The sequence below is a fragment of the Diceros bicornis genome, chromosome 4 (genome assembly GCF_020826845.1).
Source record: "Diceros bicornis minor isolate mBicDic1 chromosome 4, mDicBic1.mat.cur, whole genome shotgun sequence".
Lineage (NCBI taxonomy): Eukaryota > Metazoa > Chordata > Mammalia > Perissodactyla > Rhinocerotidae > Diceros > Diceros bicornis.
Window position 1 is genome coordinate 71,111,071 of NC_080743.1, and position 26,267 is coordinate 71,137,337.

The 26,267-nt window shown below is 43.4% G+C and overlaps 1 protein-coding gene across 6 annotated transcripts in view; it reads left to right on the forward strand.

Annotated features, from left to right (window-relative positions):
• The window catches only part of PBX1 (PBX homeobox 1), a 273,601-nt gene that overhangs the window by 208,195 nt on the left and 39,139 nt on the right, over positions 1–26,267 (forward strand). For all 6 annotated transcript variants that reach the window (XM_058539717.1, XM_058539713.1, XM_058539714.1 and 3 more), the window contains 3 exons: positions 10,945–11,189; positions 17,250–17,440; positions 25,267–25,402. In XM_058539717.1, coding sequence (XP_058395700.1) covers positions 10,945–11,189; positions 17,250–17,440; positions 25,267–25,402 — 572 coding nt within the window. The remainder of the gene's footprint in view (positions 1–10,944; positions 11,190–17,249; positions 17,441–25,266; positions 25,403–26,267) is intronic.

Consider the following 26,267-nt stretch of genomic DNA (forward strand, 5'->3'; position numbering starts at 1 on the left):
TAACACTCTAACCAACATGAAATCACTCTGCCTTCTAGAGTCCGTCCTTCCTTCCTTCCTTCCCTCTTTCCTCCCTCCCTTCCTTCCTTTTCTTTCTTTTGTAACAGCTTGTATTACCCTGGATTGGTTAGGCTGCCAAAAAAAACCAAAACTCTTCAAGACCCCCAAAATAACTTGGCTTAAACAAAATACAAATTTCTGTCTCTCTTACTTTCATATAGTTCAAAGGCAACCATCCAGGCTGGTATCTAGGGTATGAGAACTTCTATCTGGTTTCTCTCTCTAGTGTGACTTCCATTCCCCAGGCCAACTCATGGTTCAAGTTGGCTGCGAGAGCCTCAGCCATTATATTCGTGTTCCAGCTAGCAGAAGGAAAGGAGAGAGGTGTGAGAAAGGCAGTCCTTTTTTTTAAGGACATTCCTAGAAGTTTTATATCCTACTTCCGCTTTTCTGTCACTGGGATTTGTCACATGAGACATGACCGTATCTAACTGCAAGGGAACCTAGAAAGTGTCTTTCTTCCCAGTGGCCATAAACTCAGCTAAAAAACAGTATTCTCTTTCTATAGAGAATAGAAGAAATCAGGAGATCAACCTTTTCCTTCATCTCTGTACCAACACTCTGCCAGGCCTTTCTCTCAGTGTTCCCTCTCTCGGGTCCCGTGTAGGAGAGAGACAAATGCTCCATCATATCTCATATCTCAACATAAATATTAGCATAGTTAACGTACATAAAGTGATCTTATTATTATCAGTGTTAGTTGTAGTGGTAACAGTAGTCCTGAGATTCAGTGAGTCCTTTCTTCTTGCCTTGTTCAAGAAAAACACACTTGTGCTTTTTCTTTCCCACTCTTCAACTTTCCATTCTCTTACAGATTCAAAGGAATTATGTTTCTAATGGAGAGAGAAGTAGAAGGACCAAGTTAAAGAGACTGAAGGGATGAGTGAGCTAGAATATTGCACCTTGTTTCCTGATTCGAGACTCCATGTCTGACCCTGGCTGAAATTCGCTGTCCTGGATGTCATTCCTCTGTCTGTCCTTGGTCTGCACACCTCTGTCCATAGGCCTCATCTGGCAGAGGTGTGCATTTCCGTCTTGTTGGAGAGTAAGTCTACTCCAGCAGGGTGAAGGCATATTATTAGTAGTATTCTTAGTCTTCTGTGATTGTGGAATTGGAAATAATCATGGCGTGAGTTCAGACTAAATTATCAATGTCTTCTATAAGGACTCCTCAAGGTCGATTGCACATTGTCTTAGGAACCCTGCCTTTGAATTATCCCATGGCTTTCAAGAACTGGGAAGGATTCTTGTGGGAACAAAATGCTCTTCTTTTCAAACTTAGTTCTGATGGAATTGTTTGGAAGGTTGGAGAAAAAATAGTTCTGCTACATTGAGTTTGTAAATACAGGCAAGAAAATCCCGATTATCACTAGGAGCCAGAAGAGCATTTGTAGTCTTGAGACAGTGGAATGATGTCAGCAAGGTAAGACCACACATGGTACAAACGTGGCAACGTCCAATTATTTTAACATTTTTGAGTGTGGGGTTTCTCTGTGTCCCAGCAGAGAAGGATGATTGTGAGGCCTGAATCCCACCTAAAAGTTGAAACTGAAACACAGTTCCTTAAACTTGGATTGCGAAGAGTCTTGACTCTCTTCTGGTTATGATTTATTTATTTTTTAATGGAAATTTGAAAGCAGCCATTAGACATGACTTCCAGGCCAGCTTGTCTGACACAAGGTGAGATTGCTTCAGAGCTAAGTGGTTCCCAGAAGGGTCTTTCAGCCTTTTAGAAGGACTGAGTCTTCCGGTGTGAGTTCTGCCAGGTCAGGAAGACTTGGGCGCTTTCTGGTTCAGGAAGACTAAAGGGGCTCTGTGTAAAGAGGGGACACCGCAGGCTTCAGAGGAAGCAAGATTCTTAATGTGCTTGAGAGAAGAATAGCAGGGAAGAATAAAGAGGGGAAAGAAGAGAAAAAAGATGCTTTGAAATTTATTCTGTTGGCTGAGGATCAATTTCTTGGCCAGTGATGGTGTCAGTATGAGCTTGCCTGGGAGCGCAGGACAGTGAGGTAGGCTGGGCCTGCCTGTGTGCGTGTCTGTACACTCTGTCACTTAGCCTGGTTCCTTCTGTGTTGCTGATTCTCAACATACAGAAACCAAACTCCTAACTCTAAATCTGTCTTGCTTTCTTATTCTTCCCAAAGGGACCTTTATCAATGGGAACAATTTAGATTTAACCAACAATTGAAAACCTATCAGTTACCAAGCACGGATGTGTGCTTTTGTAAAAATCACTCTACTTAATCCTTAATAAGAATTATGGTGTGGTTGATATTAATAATGACTTTTGGGTTAGCAGGAAACTGAGCTTAAGAGAGGCAAAGTCATGCAGTGGGAATCTTGTACCTGGCTTTGAAGAGTTCTTCCTTTGTGCTATGCTATGGAGCTAACAGAAGAGAGCCCTGGGCCCGTACTTAGAGTTGTTGGGGATATTAAAATATGGGAGAAGAAATCTATTGTGTGTTAGCTCTTGCAGTGAAGCAGATGATGTGGTAGGTGCCTAATGGAGACTCCAAGCAACATACTATTTTCATCTTAAGACAAGAGAATATTGAGACATTTCTCTTGCTTTCTCTGTGGCCACTTCCTTTAGGAACTACCATTGTAGAGAGAAGCTTGCACCTGCATAGAATCCACAAGCAAGCCACCAACCAGTGACTCTGCATTTTTCATGCTTTTTATGGACAACTTAGTAGGAAACCACGTCTTGCATCATGGGTTACCATGTGCAGTCGAGGCCTCACACACCCTGCCCTGGTCCTCCCAAGAGTCTTTTCTCCTCCCTCACACCTCTAGGCCTGGCAATCTGAGGCCAGAGCCGGTGTGAAGTCACACCCTCCTCCCAACTTCTGCAGCATCCTTTTAGGCAAAGGGGTTCCCCGAGTGGCAGTCCAAGCTTGAGCTATTAAGGACCAAAGCCCCTCGCCGAGGCAGCCGGCACCCATCCAGAAAGGCAGGAGCCTGCTGCCTGGCACATGAGCCTTCTCTCTGCCAGCTGGCCTTGGGAGGCTCCACGTGCCAAGGAGGGGATGTGTGAACGGGATCCATGCCCGAGCATCTCCTGAGAAGTAGAAAATGCATGTGACCAGAGCTGCCGAAGCCTAGCACAGAAAAAGAGATGACAAGAAAAGCATAGTTTGGTTCTTTAAAGAAAACTTTAAAATATAAACAAACAAGCAAGCAACCCTCAAACCACCTCAAGAGTGTCATATATTTTTATTTTCACCCCCTGTCCTAAAACCTTACACCTAGCCCTTGCACGTAGTGTCTGTTGGCTAAAGGTGAAGAAATGAGTGCATCCTTAAGCTCCTTGCAGGGACCACATTTTATTTTGAAACTCAGCACAGTGCCTGGTGCCATAGGAAATGCTCAATAAATATTTGCAGGATGAAATACTTGAGGAATCTTAAAATCTTCCTGTTGACTGTCTAAAACCCTCAAGTCCCCTAGCCTGGTCTACCTGCTCAACAAACCCATAAAATAAGTTGAAAGGGCTAAAAGACATTTTATGTTCATATCAAAACCCCTGCTGGCTCCTAAGAGACCCTAGACCTATGGTTCCCACCTTAGTGACCCTGAGCTTCTAAAGGACTGAGAGATAGCACTGGGAGTCCAATGTTTTCAGCATTCAAAGACTTCATGAACTTGGACTTCTCATCTGGCAAGGCTGCCTCAGTCCACCTGCAGCATCAAAGATCTTCACAGGGGGCTGGAAGGTCTCAACTTGGTGGTAACTGGTTCCTCCATGCTAACCAGAAGCTCTGGCTGACAGCTATCGCTAATGTTGCTTTATAAATTTCAGGAAATAAAATTGTTAATCATTTCCATTTGTTTGATGGGAAGACTCTTAATAACACAAAAAAGAACTTTTCCATCAAACAAACTAGGGGATTGAGAAAGAGGGGTGAAGAATATCAAGACACACCACCCTAAGCTTCAAGCCACTAATGTGAGACTTCGGTCCCACCTTTGGTTTAGAAGAATCAAATTATGTCATAGTTATTTCTCAGCTCAAGTTGAGAAGTTTCCGGTTTATGATGTAACTGTGCTCGTGGGAAATGAAAGAAACTGGAGAAGGGGAAGAGGGTGTGGGTCAAGTGGGAATTTTTGGTTGCCGGCCACCTATTCTGGCAACTTCAAGTGCAGACCACAGGCCTTCAGGTGGTTGGTGTTACATGAAAGAAGGGACTAGAAGAGTATAAGCCATGGGCTTCTTGAAGCCAGAGCCCATGTCTGTTCATCTTGGAAATCCCAGTGCCCTCCGTGTTCCTGGCACTTGATACGTGCTTGGTCAGTAATTTGTTTAAGGCAACCGAGCATTCCTCAGGGGGCTCATTTGTGGTAACGTGGTATGTGTGGCCCCCTTCGCTGAGGCCACTGTCGGCCCTCCCAGGAATTCTTCCTCAGGTACCAGTCACGTGCCAGGCTCTCCCCAACACCCAGAGCCTTCGTCATGGGTACTGTTGGCTTACAGGGGACACACCGGGCTGTGGGTCCTGGAGGCTCTGGCTTATTGACAGCGTCGATTTGCTTGTTTAGAATTGCCAGATTTGAAGAGGCAGATTGGACAGTTTTGTGAAGTGGGTGTGGACGAGATGGCAGAGGGAAAGGCCTTCTTCCCAACAGTATGCTGGCTCTCATCCAACTTGTAACTGGAATGTAGAGAGAAGCAGCACACACAGGGAACTGTGGGCCGAGGCGAAGATCTGTGGGTTGCACCATCCTGCATCCTTCCTTCCTTCAATCGTCTCTGTATATTAAAAAATGCTTGAATAGACACTTAGTGCCAGAGGCTCTGTGAGGTCACATGGGGGATACGTTGATGCAGGACAGGTCATCACTGCCTTTCAGAAGCTCACAGCCTTGCTGGCAAGGTGGCAGGTGTGACCTGGTATGTCCTGAGATGCCCCGTGGCTGGGCTGTAGACAGTACATGCCCTGGTGGCTCAGAGGTGAGGGAATTCATTTTTGGCTATTATCTGGGTAGGTTTCTTGGAGAAAGGTTTTGAGCTGAGATTTGAATGGGATAGGACTGTGGTAAGTAGATTTCTCTGGCTGAGAGGGAAGAGGGAATTCTATCACATGGCACAGTGGCTCCGACCTTTATGGTGCCGTAGGCAGAAAGAGGTAATTGCAGAGGACCAGATTTGGAGGAATTTAAAGAAATTAGGAAGTTAGTAGGAAGAAGAACTTCCTTCCTTACCTACCTCATAAATGGTTGTCTTCTCCTTAGAGTATCAGTCATGACCTGGGCATCAAAAGACATTGCGTGTTTGTGTGTGCACGCACAGACACAGAGCATTATCACATCCACTTAGCTACCATTTGTGGAAAAGAGTCCAAATCTTAATGCTGTAGCAGAGGATGGAGTATTTAAGAGTTAAAGACCTAGCTTCTAGTCTTGGCTGTGTCCCATTCACTTTGATTTTGGAAAGTTACTTTGCCTTTTAATCTTCAATGATCTGCGATGTAAGTTTCGAATATGACCTCATGTTTTATAAGGTGATGCAATTCAGTGTGTGCCAGTACTTTAAGAACAAATAGAAGGTGTACCTGTGATATTTTCAGGAGGCAAGCACTTTGCTCTATTTCTAAAAATGCAGGGACAACATGTTTCTGTCCCATACTTCTGTCCAAAGTTCTGACCAATAAGGAGATGGCAGAGCAGTCTTGGGGGTGAGCCTGGGAGAGTTGCACTCCCCCAAGTCTTCTCCTGCTCATGCATAGTGAAGACTAGCTTGTGGACAGTGGAATACCCTGCATGGAGGTTCAGTCTTGTCCCTTCAAATCAAGCAAAGAGGTTGGTCAGAGAGTGTGAGGGCACCCACCCTGGGGAGGCCGCCTCATGCCCTTTCCCAAACCACATGTCTGTTGCCTGGCTGGCTGTCTCAATATCTCTATCATCTCAATCTCCCAGCCAAGCTTTGGGTCCCTGGACTGCTGTCCAAATCTGAAGACAACTCCTTCTGTAGATCTGCCCTCTTCCCCCTCTGCCAGCCCCACCTGTGGAAGTTTGAATCTAAGCAGGGACATTTCCCCCAGCGCTCACCTGGGGACTGGGAACAAGAGGGCCCTCCCAGCCCATCCAGTCCTTGGTGAAGAAAGAGTGCCCTCTAGTGGGCACTGTCTGGAGCTGCTGCAGATCCGTGTCACAGCTCCGGCAAAGACAAAACAACCGGCACGCAGCCCTCCTGCCAAGGATCTTGAACATGCCTTTGGGTTTGGTTTGTTTTTCTCCTTGTGTGAAGAAAAATAAATAAATAAAGCACAGCGGGAGGCCGGTTGTGAGAGCAGCTCCGACAGGGCTGTGACAGTCCCCTTATCTTGGGAGTTTCACCACAGAATTAACCCGAGGGCCACCGATGGCAGCAAGGTAGATGTGACATCAGATGCTTTTTAAAGGGCTTGTGACAATTTCTATATAAATCACTTACCTGCCTTGTCTGGTCTCTTACATGAGGGGGTAGATTTGTGCAAAGGAAACTCCTTCTTTACGAATTATTACCAAAGAGTTAAAAATCTCGCTGGGCGACCCCTCTGTGGGTAGGGAATCCACTGTAGTTGATTACATTTTTGGTGTTGGAAGTGTGCAGACCTGACTTTTAAAAGCCTATGTGCACTGGCATAAACAGGGGATTTGGCCCTTTAAAACCTGTTTCAGTAAAAGCTGTCAGACTGGGGAGCAAAGAGGTGAGGGGAGGGGGAGGGCGCAGGGCGCCCATCAGGGAAGCAGGAACCTGATCATATGTGATGGTTGCTGGATTAGGTAACAGCTCTGCTGGTTGAAATTGGATCTTGGAGGATGAGTGTTAACATCTCTGGTGTCCTGGCGAAAGGTTCATTTGAGTCTTGCATGGTGCCACAGAGATAAAAAGGAGCTTTTAAATAATCATTTTGTCTCCTACTCGCCAGAGTGCTGGCTTCAAGCAATAAATAGGCAGCATCAGTTCTGCTTAGACATATCACCCTTTTCATTTATTTATTTAATGTTGGTGGAATTTTTTTTTTTTTTTGCTGACTGGCTGAACAGTTTCCGTATCAGTGAATCCCAACACCCGTTTTTATAGTGGTACATTCAGATTCTCCTCCTTCTGGGTAGAAATATGTGCATGCAGTGTTGTTTATTGGTCCATCCATGCCTCCTCCAAACATTGCGGACACAGCCCAAGACCATCAGAACCAGAATCTTCTATGTAAAATAATGGAAGAGGAATGTTTTCTCTTGTTTATATTGGTTTTTTTGGTGGGAGGGGCGTTCTGATACGTATTCTGAAATTTTTTTACGTTCATAATGATTTGAGTATAATTTAAAGGGTGTAATTTGGAGAAGATTGTTGTTGTCTTTTTTTCATGTTTTTCTGTTCTTCTATTTCCTTCAAATCTCTGGTTTGGGGCCTTTTTATGTGTCCTGAACTCTGAATATAAACGCAAGCAACATTTATGTTTTAGTACGTTGTATTTCTACCAAACCAATTTCTTATTGGCCACATTCAAAAACCAATTATATTAAATCTTGGTGAATCCAAATTTCTTTTTGAAGAGTATTTGTTTATAAGATTCATAAAATGATACAAAAGCTAAGTGAAATGCTAACACTTTTACTGCATTTCTTTTTTTTCCCCAACTAAATGTATCCTTCATACCTGAGGGGGGAAAAAAAGAGTCAATATAGATTAGTGTTTTACACTTTATGATCATCTGGAAGCTTCCATGGAGGGTAGGTGCTTTCAGTGTGTCCTTTCAGTGTCTTTTGCCAGCCTTAGCAATTTTCTTTCTATTTTTTTTAAAACCAGTTAGATTTCAAGACCAAGGAAAATATTAACTAGATAAGTGTGCAGAGTTTGTGTGGATAGTTTGTGCTTCCCATTGATGGTTTAAAAGAAAAAGTGGAGCATGGGTGTGGGTGCAAGTCAGAGGGGCCGGAAAGGGCACACATTCTCAGGTCGATATTGGGCGACTGGGAAGTAGTGGTGGTAACATGCCCACCGCCAGCTACCTAGTCTCTGGAGGAACTAGTACCAGCACTTTGGTCTGTGGGCGCCTGTCTCTGTCTCTCTTACTTCTCTCGTAACTAATTGAACTTTGCTAGAGGGATAAGCTAATGGAGTGAGCGAGGCAATCTTAGGCACAGGTGCTGTCTGAGGATCCTGGACATCGTCTCAGGTAGGCAGTGCAGTGCGTAGGCTAGCGTAGTAAGGCACGTCCTGACCATTAAGATGACATTGTTCTGTTTTGCTTTGCTACCGTTGTTGAGACCAGAAATTACTATAACGTCTTTCAGTGTTGGGTCAGGTGCAAGAGGGATTGGTTATGGAGTAACCAGGAGGACCACCTGGAGGCATTATCCCCCTGCTGGAGTGTTACCAGCTCAGCATCTCGGGGAGCTTTTCCATCAGCCCCAACAGCTGCTCTCCACGAGTTTGCGGGCTCCTCTGGAGTGTGTTGGGGGTGAGATTCAGGAGAGTGGTTTCGAGAATAGAATTTTGCCCCAGCACAGTTTTTTTAAGGACCAAGCTAACGTGGAACAATACATTCATTTTTTAAGAATGACTCAGATATGATTTTTGTTTTCATTTTTAAGTGGCCCATGAATATTTTTGTTGATAAAACACTTAAAATTCACTAAGTAAAATTCCCTAGAGAAACACTCATAAACCCCACACACTAATGCCCTCAGCTCGAAGAATTCGCTGCACCATGAGGTGAGGAAGGAGGGCTTCTGGGCTCTAACACCAGGTGCTCGGGTGGTCAGAATCTTCTTAGCACCTTTAGGGACTGGTATTCAGGAAGTGGGTAGAGCATTCACTTGCTTTTTTACGAAAACCTTTGTTGTTGGTGATATGCTCTTCAGAGGACTTTGGAGATTTGAGTAATAAATTCAAGGAACTGAATAACATGACTAAATCTTTATTATTCAAGGAAGCAATTTCCCATTTAGTCTCCTGAGCCTCCAAAAGAAGAATTCCATTGGAAAAAAATCCACAAAATAAACCTCAACCTGTACCATCACCAATATAGCAATTTTATTTTAGTGCAGGAGAATATTGAAAATTCAGATAGGAAAGGAGAAGATCCTGGGTCCTGAGCGTTTGCTGTGTGTAGGGGCTGGCTTCCTTCTTTCCTCCCCAGCCAACTGCCTTCCCCACGTCCTACCCTCCCTCCACCCATCCTCTCTTACTTCATCGAGGAGCACCTGTTTCTACCCTGTGCCTTTAATCCTCTGCTCCTAGCTGCCACCACTGGTCCACGTGGCGTGACTTCCCACTGACTGTCTCGTGTTTCATGAAAGCAGTGCCACAGTTTTCCCTTCAGCACAGGAGGTGAGATTCCTTCTGAACAACTTTCAAGGTTGTCCTTGTCACGCCTGTTAGAAGCCAGGAGCATTGTGGGCGCAGCCAGCAGTTATGCTGGTATTATGCATGATGGAATGCCCTGAACGTCTACCTGTCCCCTCATATTGAGCTCATCTCCACCTTCCCTGTCACAACCCTGTGGGGTGCCTTGCTAGGGCTCCAGAGTCTACTGGAACTGGCACCATCCCCTTGGGGCTCACCACATGCGCCCTGCCCTGAAACAGCTCTTGCCTCTCAGATTGCTGCAGTGTTCTTATACCCACCGGGCCCATGACACCCTGCCATCCCCCTCCCTAAAATGGGAAGGAACACGGGACGGCTTCTTCCCTGCCTTTAATCACTTCCCTCCTTTCCTACCCTACCCAAAAGTTTTTTTTCGGTTTTTACTTTAATTGGAAATTCTTTTCATGTTCCCTCTCAACAAAGACTTGGCTGCTGACGACTAAACTGGGTTTAGATGAGTGATTTATTTTATGGCAGGTTGTATGATGGTAGTAAAAATAGACTGCCTCTCTCTTCTGCTGATTTACTCAATCGCTTGATCTCTTTCAGTCCAAATCACCCCGCCCCCCAAATGGTCCGTGGTTTTAATAAAAAGCGGTCATCTCATTGATCTGAGCTTCCTCCATCCTACCAGAATACCGGCTTCTCTGAATCCCTGAGACAGCTTGTTAAGAGGGTCTCACCCTTGTTTCCAACAGGACGGATTCCTTCTTACCTGGAATGGATAGATCTCAATTTTGGGAGATAAACGTTCCTACTGTGGGGCCGATTTGTCTTCTTGCTGTTTTAGACTTTTCTACTCTCTCTGTTAGTCCAAAGGAAAGGTCTTAAGATTTCACTCCAGATTAACTGGATTTGCCTGGTTTAGGTTATCTGGGAAATGAAAATTTAGGCCGATCAAATATTACAAAGTCAATGAGTATAAAACCACAAACTCACAGAAATCTAAAATTAGAAATGAAGAAGGAAATGCTTTTCCTTGAATTAAAATGTGGCATTTAGAGGATGAAAGTGAAAATTATATTCTGTTATAATTAGTTCCTTTGTACTTTTGAAACGTCTTTTATTGTGGTAAAATATACTAACATAAAATTTATGATTTTAACTATTTTTAAGTGTACAGTTCAGTGGCATTAAGTACATTCACATTGTTGTACAACCATCACCACCACCCAGCTCAAGAACTCTTTCTTCTTCCCCAAGTGAAACTCTGTACCCATTAAACACTAACTCCCTATGCCCTCCTGCCCCAGCCCTTGGTACCTAATAGTCTACTTTCTGCCTCCGTGAATTGGACTATTCTAGGTACCTCATGTAAGTGAAGTATTATTAATTTTTGGAACAAAGTGAATCTCTCCTTACATTTTCTCCCCTCTCAGTGTCTGTCTTTTTCCAGCCCTTTGCCCATTTCTCAGATACCATATTGCAAGTAATTTGAAGACTTATTTAACCAAATGAGACTTTTTTAAAAAAAAATTTATCCCTTGGGTTACTGTTAACGCTCCCCATCTCTTTGTGTCTTCCTGCAGTTTTGAGTATCCGGGGCGCCCAGGAAGAGGAGCCAACAGACCCCCAGCTGATGCGACTGGACAACATGCTGTTAGCGGAAGGGGTGGCGGGGCCTGAGAAGGGCGGTGGCTCGGCTGCAGCGGCGGCGGCAGCGGCAGCTTCTGGAGGGGCGGGTTCAGACAACTCAGTGGAGCATTCCGATTACAGAGCCAAACTCTCACAGATCAGACAAATCTACCACACAGAACTGGAGAAATACGAGCAGGTAAACCGAGCCAGGAGGGGTCCTGGGCACCCTGGGCCCTTTAGGGAAGAGTGGAGGGAACATAAGACTTGGGGGCTCGCAGAGACCGAGGGGGCAGCCTTGCCTGGACGTTGGCATTCTTGTGTCCAACATTTCCTGTCTAATCACAGAGCCACTTGCCGAACTCGACTCCACTAAGTCCTTGGTCTCCACTATGAAAAACCCAAGCAAACTGGAGATAAAGGCATTAAAAAAAATTAGGTTGTAAATGATGATTTCAGGAAACGGCAATAGTCAATATAAGGCACAGTCAGTGCCTGGAACTCTGGAATATTTGCCCATCGCCTGCAGCTGGGGTCTTGTCAGGATGATATAGGTCCTGAGCAGAGTCACCACCTGACCTGCGAGGAGATAGTTGGGCTCCTCTGGCCCTTGTTTGCTCCTTATTTAGGAGGATTCTTCATCTTCTGGGTGCTCATGGAATCCTAAGGGAAAGGATACTAAAACTTGGCCTTAGAGTCACTCTCTCTACCCAGACTCAATTCAGTTGAGAATCAAACATGTTCTCCTTTTTATGTATGATATGCAATACGAAACACACCTTTCTCTGTAAAAAGAGTCGAGGGTCTCAGGGGACCCCTGGAATCGGATAAAGTTGGATTCCAATCCGGACACTCCACTGATGGTCTGTGGGACCCAGTGTTCCACATACTCTCTCCCAGAAGCTGGTGGTATATGGCAAAGTGCTGTGGATTTGGAGTCAAGGATATCACAGGGCCATAAAAATCGTATGAAGGAAAGGATAAGAAAGGCTTTAAATTATGAAGTGGTAGGTATGTATAAGGTATTCTAATTATAACACAGCCCCTCTCTACTAGAGATCTCCCCCTCCACACACACACATACATGAATTTAAATATCATATTTCCTCTGGTCAGTATGAGCAATACTACTTTATTAGGAGTCTCTTAACATCAGCCTTTCCTCCCATCATTTAGCTGACAAATATGTTTGTTGTCACCTCTTTAGATGCAACTTTGTCCTGAAGTTTTACAGTTAACTTACTTTCACTGAATTGTTAGGTTTCTGGCTTTCTTTTCTTTTTTAAGAGTCACAAAAGAAGAGGGAGAAAGGGCAAAAAGTAGAAGACCCTCTATAGTCCACTTATGACTGTCTAGGTAGAAGGCAAAGGCAAACTTAATAGAAAATTTAAATTTTAAAATACAAATAGGCATTTTAAAATTTAAAATGAATAAATTTTCATTATTGCACTCCTATCTACCTTTGAAATGGATTTCTACAAAGTCCCTTCTTTTATGGGGGAGGGGGGGCGGGAAATTGCTGTGAAGCTTAAAGCCAAGCATGGTGAAATTCAACCATCAGACAAGGTGTAGGGAGGGTTCAAGGAGAGGAAAATAAAAGCAATCTTGTGGTAAGAACCTGTGAGTCATCACCCTCCACCTTCTTGGGAAAGAACCAATGTTCTTGCCATAGTGTTGGCTCATGTAGGCACTTCCCCAGAGCCCAGGAGATGCTGAGCTCAGATAGCTGGCTGATCCATGACAATTTCCCCCACTTGGACCATCATTTTAGAATTCAGAGTCTGCTCTAACCTATGGGATAACTTGAGAAGACAGATAGGAATGTTTCCTATAAAGGTCCCTAGCTGGCCTCTTGGGTTCTCCCTCCTCAGTGCTCTTCCTACTTTATCACTAAGTCTGCTCTCTGGCATAACAACCTATCTAAGCCTGTCATCCAGGTTAACTCATGCCAAACTCCAGGGGCACAAGAAGAGCCCAGAGTGTAGCTTTCTCCACTAAACCCATAACTGGAATGGATGGTAGGTTGGAAACTGGCTTTATTCTTAGCTCAGGTTGCCAACAACATAGAAGAACTGACTGTTTTCTTGATTTAAACCCCCTTGTTACTCTTCTGTCCTCGTCCAAAATGAGCAAAACACTTGTGCCGCCATAACTGCACTTGCTCCTCAAGGTAATTTTGTGGTTGGGTACCCAGGACAGATACTGTCATAGTGTCCATTTTGATACAGGTAAGGAAATGGAGGTCAAAGACGTTAGGTGATGTGTCTTGGTCACACTTCCAGTAAGGGACAGAGTTTGCCCTGGAATCTAATTTTTGACCCTTAGCCTAGGGCTCTTATTGGAACAATGCCTGACTCTGCTTCAAAGAGTATATATTTGTGTAGGCATTGGAGTAACCAGCTTGTTCTCTCTGTTACCTCCATGGACTAGATTGCTGGTACCTAAGAGAGGCTAGTGATAAAAATATTCTCCTTCAGAAACTTCTCAGGAATATCTACCTATTCTAAAGAGTAAAGATGTTGGAAATGGGGAACTTAAGGAAAACTCCGTCAGTACAGAGCAAATTATGTAAATGTAGAAATGTAGTAGTAGCTGTCTGAATTTATTATTCTTAAAAAATACTAAAAAATTATTCATCTATATGGGCATTTTCTGGGTAAGAACTGAATATTGCTTAACACACTCTGGGTGCTTAATAATTTATTAATCTTAGTTGTATTGTTAATTATAGTAAATAGCAGATTATAGGGAAATTATACCATTAACCTTCTAGCTAATATGTCTGAGAGATGTATCTTCATTTTTCTGTAGCCATTCCTCGTGGGAGCTTTTTTAAAAATAGGAAACCTCAGTAAAGTAAAAATGTCACTCTCTATTTTAGTAGTACCTATATGAAAATAATGAATCGCCTATTTAATAGTTGATTCTGTTGTTTTGTTTTTGTATGGTGGTGGTAGATACCACACGATCAGTTAGTTTTCCAGTAGTTAGCTATCAGAGCCCTCCTTGCCCCCACCCCTCAAAAAAAAAAAAAAAAAGTACCTGAATCAGCCATTGTTTCACTCTGAGGATATTAAATAAAGAAGGCTTCTAGAGACTTTCATTAGAAATAAAGGAAGGAAATTGTTTTATTCATTAAATGAGGTTGGTAAAACACTTTTTCAGCAGATCATGTTGGTAGCTAAGGTATTTAAGAGCTGGCATATTCTAATAGATAAAACCATGATGTCACAAACCTGGATATTATTCCAAGTGCTGTTTAAAAACAAAAAATTGATGCTCTTGTAGCTTTGCAGGATTCTTCAGCTTTTATAAATAATGCTGTCGGGGCATTGACTGGCTGAATCTCTCAGGCTCAACTGGGCTGGGTTAGTTCTGTCCACAGCTAAGAGGATCCTAAAATGTTGATTACCCTCATTGCGAAGATTGACAGCCCAATCCAGTTTGAAGGAGTAAAGGAAGAAGACAGGCTGAATGGAGTGCAGACTATAGGTGTGAACTCTAGGACACGAAGCAAGACTTTCCAAGAGGGCTTCTCTTTAGTCTCCTGCTCCCAGAAATGCCCTTGATCTGGAACCTGGGACGTCTCCTCTCAGAAATCCTCTGCTCTCGGGGGGCAGCTGGAGTGGTAGCTCTAGAAAGTGACTGTCTTTATGACAGTCTCAAGCAGAGTCTTCTCCGTCACAAAACTTTCAGCCCGTGAGGTTCTATTTAATTAATGTTGTAACCTCAGCTATTCCCCTTCCTGTCGCATCGTGAGCGCCTGACCTAATGGAGGCAGCGCGGCTTCTGAAGGGGCTGAGCTTGGGGGAGCCGAGGAGGAGACGTGCGTAGTTCAGGTCGTAGAAAAATCTGGATCGTTATGTTCCGTCTGTCTAAAATGGACTTGGAACTCTTCTCCGCTCTCTGTTGTGTGTTCCTGAGCAGCTGGTGAGCAGCTGCCCTGCTCCACCTCAGCAGTGGGTGAAAAGACTCCACTGTCTGTTTATGGCAGAGCAGAAAGGGCCCCGGGATAAAATGCCCTGAATAAACATCAGATATTGTGAGTATTTTTATTCACTGTAATGAAGCACATTATTATTAGCCAAGCACTGTGGCTTCCCGGCAGAGAGCAAGTGCACTTGACAATACCTCCTCACATCCAGCCCCTCCTCCCTTGGAGCCCCCATGAGGTGGGGAGCCTGCAGCCCAGTAGGGTGCAGCGCTTCCCCCTGAAAGCTGATTGGGCTGCTTCCTACATGCTTAATCCTCTGCTCCCTGCCCCATGGCCTCAAATTTCAGCCAACTCGCTGCCAGGTTTATTTCCCTCCCTTTTTTGTACAGTTGGTGGGGGTGGTTGGGGGTGGAGAGGGAAAAAGCTTATAATATAGATCTTGTGTTAATATAGTAATTTTCTTAGTGGAGAGCAAAATGCTCTGTGGACCTGATTTTCTATGGATTTGTCTTCAGCATATGCCTGCAGATAGAAAGAAGGTATTTATGACTCCCTTTATTTTTACCAAGAGGGAAACTGAAGCCTGGAGAAGTTTACCTTATCATGAGAATATGTTGGGTTTCTTGGTTATCTATATTTTGGAGAGATGATAATGACACATGTTTATATGGCCAGATACACACATGATAGCTCATTGAATCCTTACCACACTCTTTGAGTTGGGTATTGTCACTCTCCTTTTGCAAATAAAGAACATGAGGCTCAGAGATGTTGTATAACTGCCCAAAGTCCCACAGCCAGATGAGGCCCAGAGGCAGGACCTGTGCTCTTACTCAGCCCGCTCTGCTGTGCTCCTGTGAGCGATTTTACTCCATCTGCAGGTCACTACACAAGAGCATGGGCACTGCCAGCCTTGCTAAAGGGTTCGGAATGGTTAAATCCACTCTCAGACGAATAAAATGAGACACTGAGTAGTGAAAAGTGTTGCCCAAATACTCGTAGAGGCAGGGTAAAAAACCAGGCCTCCCAGTCTGCAGTGTAGACACAGCCCGGTGAATGCATCTACCTGTGTATCTTTTTGGCTGACCAACCTCGAAGGATTTCTTAGAGAAATGAACAGTAAATGTGTTATTGGTACTGCATTATTGACACATATGAAGGGCTTTGTGCTGTAAAAATAATGGCACTGCAATGTTATCATTAATGAGTGTTTCTGTTAATATTAAACTGAAGACCTTTGAGACCTTGGTCCTTTAACTCTCAAAGCATCATCTTCCCTTTTTCTTTACAAATCTAATACAGTTTTATGACAGTGCTGTGAGTGAACCTATGCATAGTTATTTTATTGAATGCTTAGCTAAGAAAGTCAGACTACAGATGATAAGTAATAGTAACTAAAAGAAAGGGCAGTGGTATTCAGAGGAGTAAGTTCAGGCTCTAGGAAGGGACAGAAGCCCCTGGCCTGGAATATGAACTGTTGAGGGCCTGCCTCAGCTGATGCTTTTTTGCTGTGTGGCTTTGGAAAAGTCCCTTCCTTTCTCTGGGCCACAGTTTTCCCAACTGTAAAGTAAGGAGGTGGAAAAAATGACCTCCAACTTTACTTCCAGAGCTGATGGTATGTTGGTCTGTAGCCTCAGAGTTTTCCTTTCTGCAGGGAGAGCTCCTGAATCCTCGAAGTCACGTTTTGATGCTATTTCTATAAGGCCTCTGAGGACAGATTCCCTTTGTCCTAGACATATGGATCTTCAGAAAGCTAGCGTAGGAGAGAGTTCTTATAATAAAACTAGAGGTAGAAATAGATTGGTGAGAAATCTCCCGGAAGAGTTACCAAAGCTTTAAATTCCATGATTCCACACTTTTGGCTGTTTATGCATCCCAGAATTGAATATTTGGAAGCTCTAACTATATTAGAGATAATGAGAAAGGCAGAAGTTCATGCTACATTTGACCCCAAACTCTCTTTGGCTGTTAACATTGGGGTGAAGGGTTGTGAAGTGTTTTATAGCAGGATTCATGTTCTCATCTTTCACAGTAGTAAAAATCATGAACAAAAATGATTAAGAAAAAATTTGTTGAAGAATTTTCTTTTCCCATAAAAAAAAAAATCTACATCATGGCCAAAAGTTGGAATCAAATGCTCTGAAAGGGATTTCCAGGCAGTCATTTATTTTATCCTTCTGATTTAACAAAATACCACAAACTAGCCCAGTTTTCCTTACTTGCACAAGTCTCTAGAAAAGCCCACATGGATTTATGTAAAGGACCTGACGTGTGCTGAGGCTTGGACCCTCAACATACTGGGTGTTTACTGTCTTGCCATTCCAGGCATGCAACGAGTTCACCACCCACGTGATGAATCTCCTGCGAGAGCAAAGCCGGACCAGGCCCATCTCCCCGAAGGAGATCGAGCGGATGGTCAGTATCATCCACCGCAAGTTCAGCTCCATCCAGATGCAGCTCAAGCAGAGCACGTGTGAGGCCGTCATGATCCTGCGTTCCCGGTTTCTGGATGCGCGGTGAGTCACCAACAGGGCTGTGCTGTCCTCTGGGAGAATCCCTCATACAGGGTTGGAATCCACGGCTGGCCCCCGCTCAAGGCTCCATTTTCACCATGTTAAAGGCTGAGCCAGATGGTAGCCTGAGAAAGGTTTGTAGGTCAGGTAAAGGAGGGCTGCGAGACTGGATAAGCCATTGGTTTTATACAGCTCCAGGAAAATGCATGATTGGAGGGGGTGATTTTTATTTTCACTACTACTCACTCTGAGTGCGTAGCAGGGATGACTTAGCTACAGTGACAGAAAAGGCAGGACTTTCTGTTTTCATATTACTAGGTACCTCTTTCATTGGCACATGTTGTAACTGTGGGCCTGTAGTGGTCTTACTAGCACACTGCAGTGACACACTTTCTCCGAGAAAGACAGTTCAGATTGAGAGCTGAGATCTTTTCCACACTATATATAGGCGGAGAGTGCACTCAGTTCAATGCAACAAATATTCACAAGTAGATTACCATGTGCCACCCTTGGGCTAGGTTTCAGGAGTACAAAGATGAATAAGACATGGTCCTTTGGGCACAGAGGGGCAAGGGGCTGGTCTGAGATGGGCCAAATTTTCAATCAAGGTTTGATGTTTTCTTTCTGGCATTGCTGCTTGTGACCTTACTTGTGAGTTCAAAGAATTCAGTTGAAGAAACCATGGAGAGAAAGGTTCTTTAGGACAACAACTGAGACACGGAGAACAAGTAATCAGTTGTTCTGGTCCTCCTGCTCTCTAGACCAATGGATTTATGCAAATCCCTTTGATTTCTTTAGCTCTGTTATTCAGCCTGTAAGATCATGGTGATAATCATATCTTTTATCTATTCTAGGACGGTATGTTGGTAATTGATCTAGCATATATGTTTTCAGATGGTGGGTATCCTTTGTGACCTACAGTTCATCTTAAATTAGCCATCTTCTATGAATGCAGATTTCATCTTTTTGAATTTTTTTACCCTTGAAATCATGTGTTATTCAGCTCTCTTACCTGTATCTATCTCTCTTTCCCAATTGTGGTCTTTACAGTCCCCAGACCTCTTTAAAACTCGCTGGGATTTCCTAAACTCCCTTTTATTCACTGTGTTCTGGGTTGCATGGAGTAAGAATTGAGAATGCCAGCTAGCAAAATGTATCTCTGGGCCAATCGAATTCCATAGAGTAAGTCAAGAGAAAGTGAAAATGAAGATAGCTTTTCCCAGCTGGGCATGGTGATGAGCAGGGGAGGGCAAAGTCACCCTGAAGCAGGACCCCGTGGCCTGCTGCCATTCTGGCTGCTTTCAATCAGGCTGTTCCACATGGTGTGAAGTGCAAGTGACTAGTGGCCCCTGTCTGGGTCCTTCCCCTGTGCTGCAGCCGCCGCCACTCTGCATGTACTGCTTACATCCCCATGGTAACCCCCCTACTTAAAATGCTGGAGTTGGTGTTTATGTTGGCAGATATTGAAAAAAAGGAAAAGTTGGGCCCAGACCGGGTTCTTTTCAAGAAAGAAATTGGGGAGAAAGGAGGAACAGGATCATTGTCTTGTCGGATTTCTTCTTGCAGTAATTCTACTGTGCCCACTTGAAGGTCAGACTCTAAAAGACGCAAAACTAGACGAGCTTTGTACACAGTTCCTTTCACTTCCACCAGCCTTTGCCTAGATTGTTCCAGTTGGCACCAGAAGGACAATCACCTTAAGAGCAGGTTTCTTTCTTGCTTTGGTTGCAACCTTTGAATCATTGCCTGTGAGCCAAGGTTCAAAACAAAAACAACTAACCCATTGTCATTGTTATTAGCATTTAATCTGAGGGTATATTTAGTATCGGTGAAAGAATATAACCCCAAATGCCAGCCCAAGACTGAGCAAATGGTTTTTCCAGCTCACAAATAAATGTTTGCCTGGACTGCCTGATTGGGGTAGTTAATGTCCTTACTTCCAGTGCTATAATTGGGAGTGTTAGGTAAACAAATCTTAGTAAGAAAGACATCCTCATTGCTGATATGCACATGCTGCTCTAAACTGTGCATCTGATAGGCAGGGCTTCATCAATAAAAGATTTCATGGCAGGCAAATAAAACACCAGGGGGACTTCTTTTAGGAACAGGATTAGTCTTTGTAATGTAATAGGTGTGTAGAATTGAAAGTTACTGCTTTGTCATGTAACATTCCTTGTATTAGTTTTCTTTGCAGATGACCACAAATTTGGCAGCTTAAAACAGTACAAAGTTATCTCATAATTTCTGTTGTTCAGGAGTCTGGGCCCACCTTGGCTGGATCCTCTGCTCTAGTCTCGTAAAGCTGTCATCCAGGGGTGAAGCTCAGGGTCCTCTTTCAAGCTCATTCCAGTTGTGGGCAGAAGTCAGTTCCTTGTGTTTTAGGACTGAGGTCCCCAGCTCCTGGAAGCCTCCCCCTTCATAGGCAGCCCATAATTTGGCTGCTTGCTTTCTTTCTGGAGGCCAGTGGGAGAATCTTGCCATTTTAAGGCTTTAACCTAATCTCCCTTTTCATTAACTCAACAGATTTGTAACCTATTCACAGGAATGATGTCCTGTCATTTTCACAGTCCCACCCACACTCAAAGAGAGGGCGTGTACACCAGGGGTGGAATTTACAGGCCTTCTTAGGATTCTACCTTCCACACTCCTCAACCAAGCACTTGCCTGGATTTTGTCCCACTCGAGTCATATCCTTTTTCTCTTCCTTAGATTGACTTAACTGTGCCAGAAAGTTTAGCATAAAAATTCCATTCATTCATTCAACATTTATCATGTCATGCTATGTACCAAGCATTGTGCTGGAAACTTGGTAAGGTTATTGTCAGGACTATAAATACGTTTTTCTTAGTTGAAAGAGAGAGAACTTATAAACCCTCTTAATGATTTTCAAGCAATAATTTAAACTCTTTTTTGGTAACATTTTGCCGGAGATAACAATGAGAACATAAACAGATGGTTAGAAGTCCACCTCTGCACTTCATCCTGATAGAGGGGACTACGTAAAATGAATTAGCAAAGAGGAAGATAGCAAGAAAGAGGAAAGGACATGCAGTAAGGTCTGGTCAAACTGGCAATGCATTTAGATTTATTTGTTTATCTAATTGAGTTCTTACTCTCTGCCAAATGCTATGTTAGCCATAGAATAACAAATATGAAAAAATATACATATAAATGTGGGTCCCACCTTGAAGGAGCTCATAATCTCATGGGACAAACAGACACTTTTACTAAACATAAAACTGCACGTGAACACGTGAAGTGCATCTGCCAACTCCGCCTGGTGGGGGGAGAGAATCAGGGAGAGGGCAGACAGTACTGAATCTCAGAGGAGCACAATGTCTGCTGCATAGAGGGAATAACATGAGCAAAGTAAAACAACATAATTTGACTTCAACAAGCATTACTTACTTGAATGCTTACTATGTGTTAGGCAGTAGAGTTTCAAATATGAGTGAAACATGGCTCCTGTCCTTGAGGAATTTGCTGTTTAGTTGGGGAGACATGTGTAAACTTGTGGCAAATGCTGTGGGAGAGAAATACACAGGGTGGTATGAGGAGGCACGGGAGCATGAAAGCCACGAGTGTCTTTGGGGAATGGAGAAGCATATGATGTGGCTAGATGGAATTATGCAGAGCATGTGTAGGATTGGGAGGAAATGAGGCACTAGGGATAGGATAGATCACTAAAAAACCTTAACTGTACCCATGAAGACTGTGAATTTGCCCTATTAAGTGGAAGAAACCCTCAGAGCTGTTTAAGGAGGAAATGTAATAATTTACAACGTATATTCTCCAATTACACTGCTTGGATTCAAATTCTGGCTATAACCCTGATTACCTTTGTGGCCCTGGGTAAGTGGCTTGTCCTAAGGCTCCGTTTTCATGTCTGTAAAATGGAGATAATCCTACACCCAGGAATAAATAAGATAATATGAAAAAAAAATTTAGTATAGTGCTTGGAACATGGTATTCACACAATAATTCAGCTATAATAATAATAAGGATCATTATATTATATATTATTATAAACATAATTATTTAATTTTATTATTATTATTAGTGACATGATCAGATCCATGGTTTGGAGGAATTACTCTAGTGATTCTCTTGAAGATGAGCTGAATTGGAGAGAGACGAGGTAGCAGACCACTGTTGAGGCCTGTGCTTCTCAAACTGGGGGAATACAGAATAAGTATGAACTACCTTCCCGATTTTATTCAAATATCTGGGAGAAAATCTTCTAATTTTAAGATAAAATGTTGGTTGGGGCTGGCCCGATGGCACAAGCGGTTAAGTGCGCCCGCTCCACTGCGGCGGCCCGGGGTTTGACGGTTTGGATCCTGGGCGTGCGCCGACGCAACGCTTGTCAGCCCATGCTGTGGTGGCGTCCCGTATAAAGTAGAGGAAGATGGGCATGGATGTTAGCCCAGGGCCAGTCTCCCTCAGCAAAAAAAGAGGAGGATTAGCAGATGTTAGCTCAAGGCCAATCTTCCTCACAAAAAAACAAACAAATAAAAAAAGATAAACGTTGGTATGTTATGGAATAGACTAAAGCAGCAGGTTTTAAAGACGTTTCGTGCTTTTGATGGTGTACCCCAGGGCTGTGAATTCACGCTCTCCTTGCAGGAGGGCTGCTTGGGCACTCTTTCTGGAAAGCATTGGTCTAGAGTTGCACTGTCTAGTACGTGGCTAGTTGATTTTAAATTCAAATTAATTAAAATAAAATAAAAATAAATAAAATAAAAAATTTACCTCTCTAGTTACACTAGCTGCATTTCAAGTACTCAATGGCGACATGTTGCTAATGGCTACTATATTGGATGGCAGAGAGAGAACGTTTCCCTCATTGCAGAAAGTGCTATTGGATAGCATTAGCCAGACCGTCATATGCCACACAGTGGCTCATCTAAACCCATTTCAAAAATAGCAGTGACAATAAGGATGGAACAAAAGACATGGATTTGAAAGCATAGAACTGACAAGACTTGCTTTGGAGCCAATCCTCTGGTGAAGGTAAGAGATGAAGAGGAATTGAGAATCACTCTCAGGTTCTGGCACCTGCTAGGTACTAAAATATTTGAATGAATGAACGAATGAACGAATGAATGAACAAAGAAATTAGCAAATACAATGAACTGTGTCTGTAGTGATGTCGTTATAACGTGGGTAACAAAGAAAGTGGAACTGGTTTGGGCGAAATGTGATACTAGCTTTGGAAACAGAGTTTGAAGTGCCTGGAATATGCAGTGGTAAGTGGACAGTGGCTTTTAGGAGAGGCACTAGGGCAGGGGACAACACATTTGGCAGTTAGCAACATGTGTCCACGGAGCCTACACTTCTCACTCTTGAATCACTCTGATTCCGAAGATTTTGTCCCTAAAATGATGCATTTATCTAGTAATATTTCATCAACTTTCCCATTTCTTAAATTAAAAACCTAGATACCTGACTATCAAAGCTTTTGATTGGCTTCAAATCTCAGATGTTAACTCGCTGAGCTGATAACACTTCAAGCCAATGCAACAAACCAGGAGTCTTAGCTCAAAAATAACCTTATGTTAGAAGCGTGTTATTTTCACTAGGTTACTTGAAATTCTGAAAAATCCTGATCCTGGGATTTCAAAGGCCCTAGACTGAGACAGCCACTAAAAGAGGTGATAAGTGAGTCCATCAGTGTAGATGAGACCACCTAGGGAAGATTTCACATCACAACGAGAAGAGAGCCGGGAACAGCTGTCTGCACCATCCCCATACCACCAGCTCATTCCAGAGAGGCTTCCTTTGAGCTCAATTGGAAGAGTCCCAAAAAACACACTGTAATGCTAATGCAAACAACTGAATGAACGAACCGAGGCTCTCCCAATTAGGGGAGCCTTCAGGGTCCACTTCCACAGGCCTGACACAACTGTCTTCTTTAGGCAAAGAAGAAGCTGGAGGTTATCTAAAGACTAGCCTGGAGACTGGGTTATCCACTTGGCTATCTTCCTCAAATTCCCATCATGCAAGAGCTTTTAACACATGCTTATTTTTTAGTTAAGCTTTTTAATCCAATCTGCCCAATTTCTGATGCTGGGTGACCCAGAAACTCAGCATGGCTTGGGAGAGTGACTTGGGCTTGGCGTAATCTGGACAGATGTGGTTAATACCTATGGACAGATGGTGTTCATCCGGTAAAATCAGGCACTTTATTGTGTTAATTAATCCAAGTGGGAACCTGAAAATACAACATTAGCTGAATTTCCTGTCTAGCAAGGCGATCAGTGCTTTCTGTTGGCTAAATTGGGAAATTCTATGTCCTGGCATAACCAGGGATGTTCTGGAAATCTTTTCTGTAACAAAAATCTTTTTTTTTTTTTTTTTGTGAAGAAGATCAGCCGTGAACTAACATCTATGCCAATCCTCCTTTTTGCTGAGGAAGACCAGCTCTGAGCTAACATCTATTGCCAATCTTCCTCCTTTTTCTCCCCAAATCCCCAGTAGATAGTTGTATATCATAGTTGCACATCCTTCTAGTTGCTCTTGTGTGGGACGTCGCCACAGCATGGCCCAACAAACAGTGCGTTGGTGTGCGCCCGGGATCCGAACCCAGGCCGCCAGTAGCAGACTGCGCACACTTAACCGCTAAGCCACGAGGCTGGCCCCCAGGAAAAGCTTTTGATAAAAGCAAGAAAGACAAAAGTGATAATAGATCTAATTTAAAGATGGAGACCCCACCATCTCAAGGAGGGCCAGCCAGCATCTGCAGTGAGCCTGACCTCCCTAAGCATCTCCCTAGCTACCCACAGGCCTTAGCTGTGAGGAGGCAGTAAAGTCATTCTCAATTTAAATTAGTTCAATTAGCACTTTTTTTTAAAGGCAGAAAAAACTGCTTTTATTCAAAAAGTGGTTTTCTTCCTTTCAGCAACCTGTATCATAGAAAGATTTCTGTGGGCTTTTGTTTTACCATTTGGCAGCTGTCTTTGCTTAAGAAGTGGTGCTTCTCGCCTATTGAGGGGGATCAAGCAGTCAGGGGTGTCATTTCAGTCCGTTCCATGCCCTCTTCCCTAGATGTCTTTTAAAAATGTTGCATGCACTTACATGGGCATAGAATAGAGAGAAAATGATAACTTAAATTTTTAACTTAGGGCGACGGAGTCTCTGTGTAATTGCTAGGAGGCAATTTGTATAGAAGAAAGAGGCTGGGTTTTTCGTTAGGCAGACATGAATTAATATCTTGGCTCTCTAACATACCAGCTAAGTTCTTCAGTTCTTCACTGGTAACTGGGAATAACCATATCTACCTCAGTAGTTGTAAAAAATGAATGATTTGAATTGATTGCTACGAGGGGTAAGGTCCAATGCCTGGAATCTGGTAGGAAGAATCACCACCGTGTCCTAGCATTTCCCATGTACCAGGCACTGTCCCAAGTGCTTTCTATGAATGGCCTCATTTTTCCCTTACTCTCACCCTGTGAGGTCAGTATGACTCTCTTGACTTTCATGTGAAGACACTGAGATTTAGAGAGGCATCCCAAATCACCCAGCTGGTATTCAGTGGGTCCAGGGTTCAAAACCAAGATGGTTGAATTTTGAAACTTCATGCTCCTCACCACTCTGGATAAATGCTTGTGGCTGTTCTTCTGGTCAGTGTCCCTACAGTGCACAATGAAGCATTTAACAAGTGCTTTTAGTGATGGTTTCAGCATCCAGTCCCTTTGTGCAAATCTCTCCTAATTCACTTTTCACTCAAAAATTTGTCCTCTCCCCGAAATAGATCCTCTTCTCTCCATTTTTATATGTATTTGGTGTGAACTTTTTTTGTTGTCATTGTTTCCTTTCTCTATATGAAGGCGGAAGAGACGGAATTTCAACAAGCAAGCAACGGAAATCCTGAATGAATATTTCTATTCCCATCTCAGCAACCCTTACCCCAGTGAGGAAGCCAAAGAGGAGTTAGCCAAGAAGTGTGGCATCACAGTGTCCCAGGTAAGGAGCCCTGAAAAGGCTCAGCCTGTAGCCTGGCTGTGGCAGAGCCACATGGCAGGGTCTTGGAGGTCTTGTTTTACTCAACTTTCATGCCTTGCAAGTTGTATCAGCTAATGCCCTAAAATGGCAAGATAAGCACATAGTGTGTATAAATAAGAGAGTTTCCAGGTAGTTACCTGGAAAAACTTGAGAGGGACCAGCAGAAGTAGAAGAAGACTAAGGAGACTACAGTGTAGAAACAGAGATAGGGTTCTTCCCACTGAGCCCTCCATTGCTTCAAATGGGTGAAGATTCTTACAGGTACTTGGAAAGCTCTCTGCATTTCTCATGTATTTTTCTTAAACATGGTCAGTTCCTTAGCCCATTTTTTGCCCAACCCAGGAACTTGTAAGAGTCAGTGAATGGAACTTGTAAATGAAAGGGACTCAAACGTCTTCTCTTGATGTGCTCGCTCTGTAACTGATGGAGTGTAGGAATTTTAACATGTCACTGTGATAGCGTTGGAATGGTTGCACAAAATGTCACTGAGTGCCCCATTCCCTCAAGGAGCAATAACCATAACAGGTGCCTGTTGATGTGGAAAGATACATGACAAAAATTTTATAGACCTGGAGTCTTCAACATTGATGTGAAGTATAAAAGTAGGCAATATTTATACGTACGTACATTCATTTTGTCCACTCAAAGGATCCATCTAAACTTATTCATTCTGAACCTCAAATACCACCACTGGTCTCTAGACTAGTGGTGATGGATCTGAAATCTATCTGAGAAAGTTTCCCTTAGAATTATGTCCCATGCAAGAGAACCAAATGTCCTGGTATTTCCATAAAAGGAGGGTGAAGTGGAGGAGAAGAGGCCTACT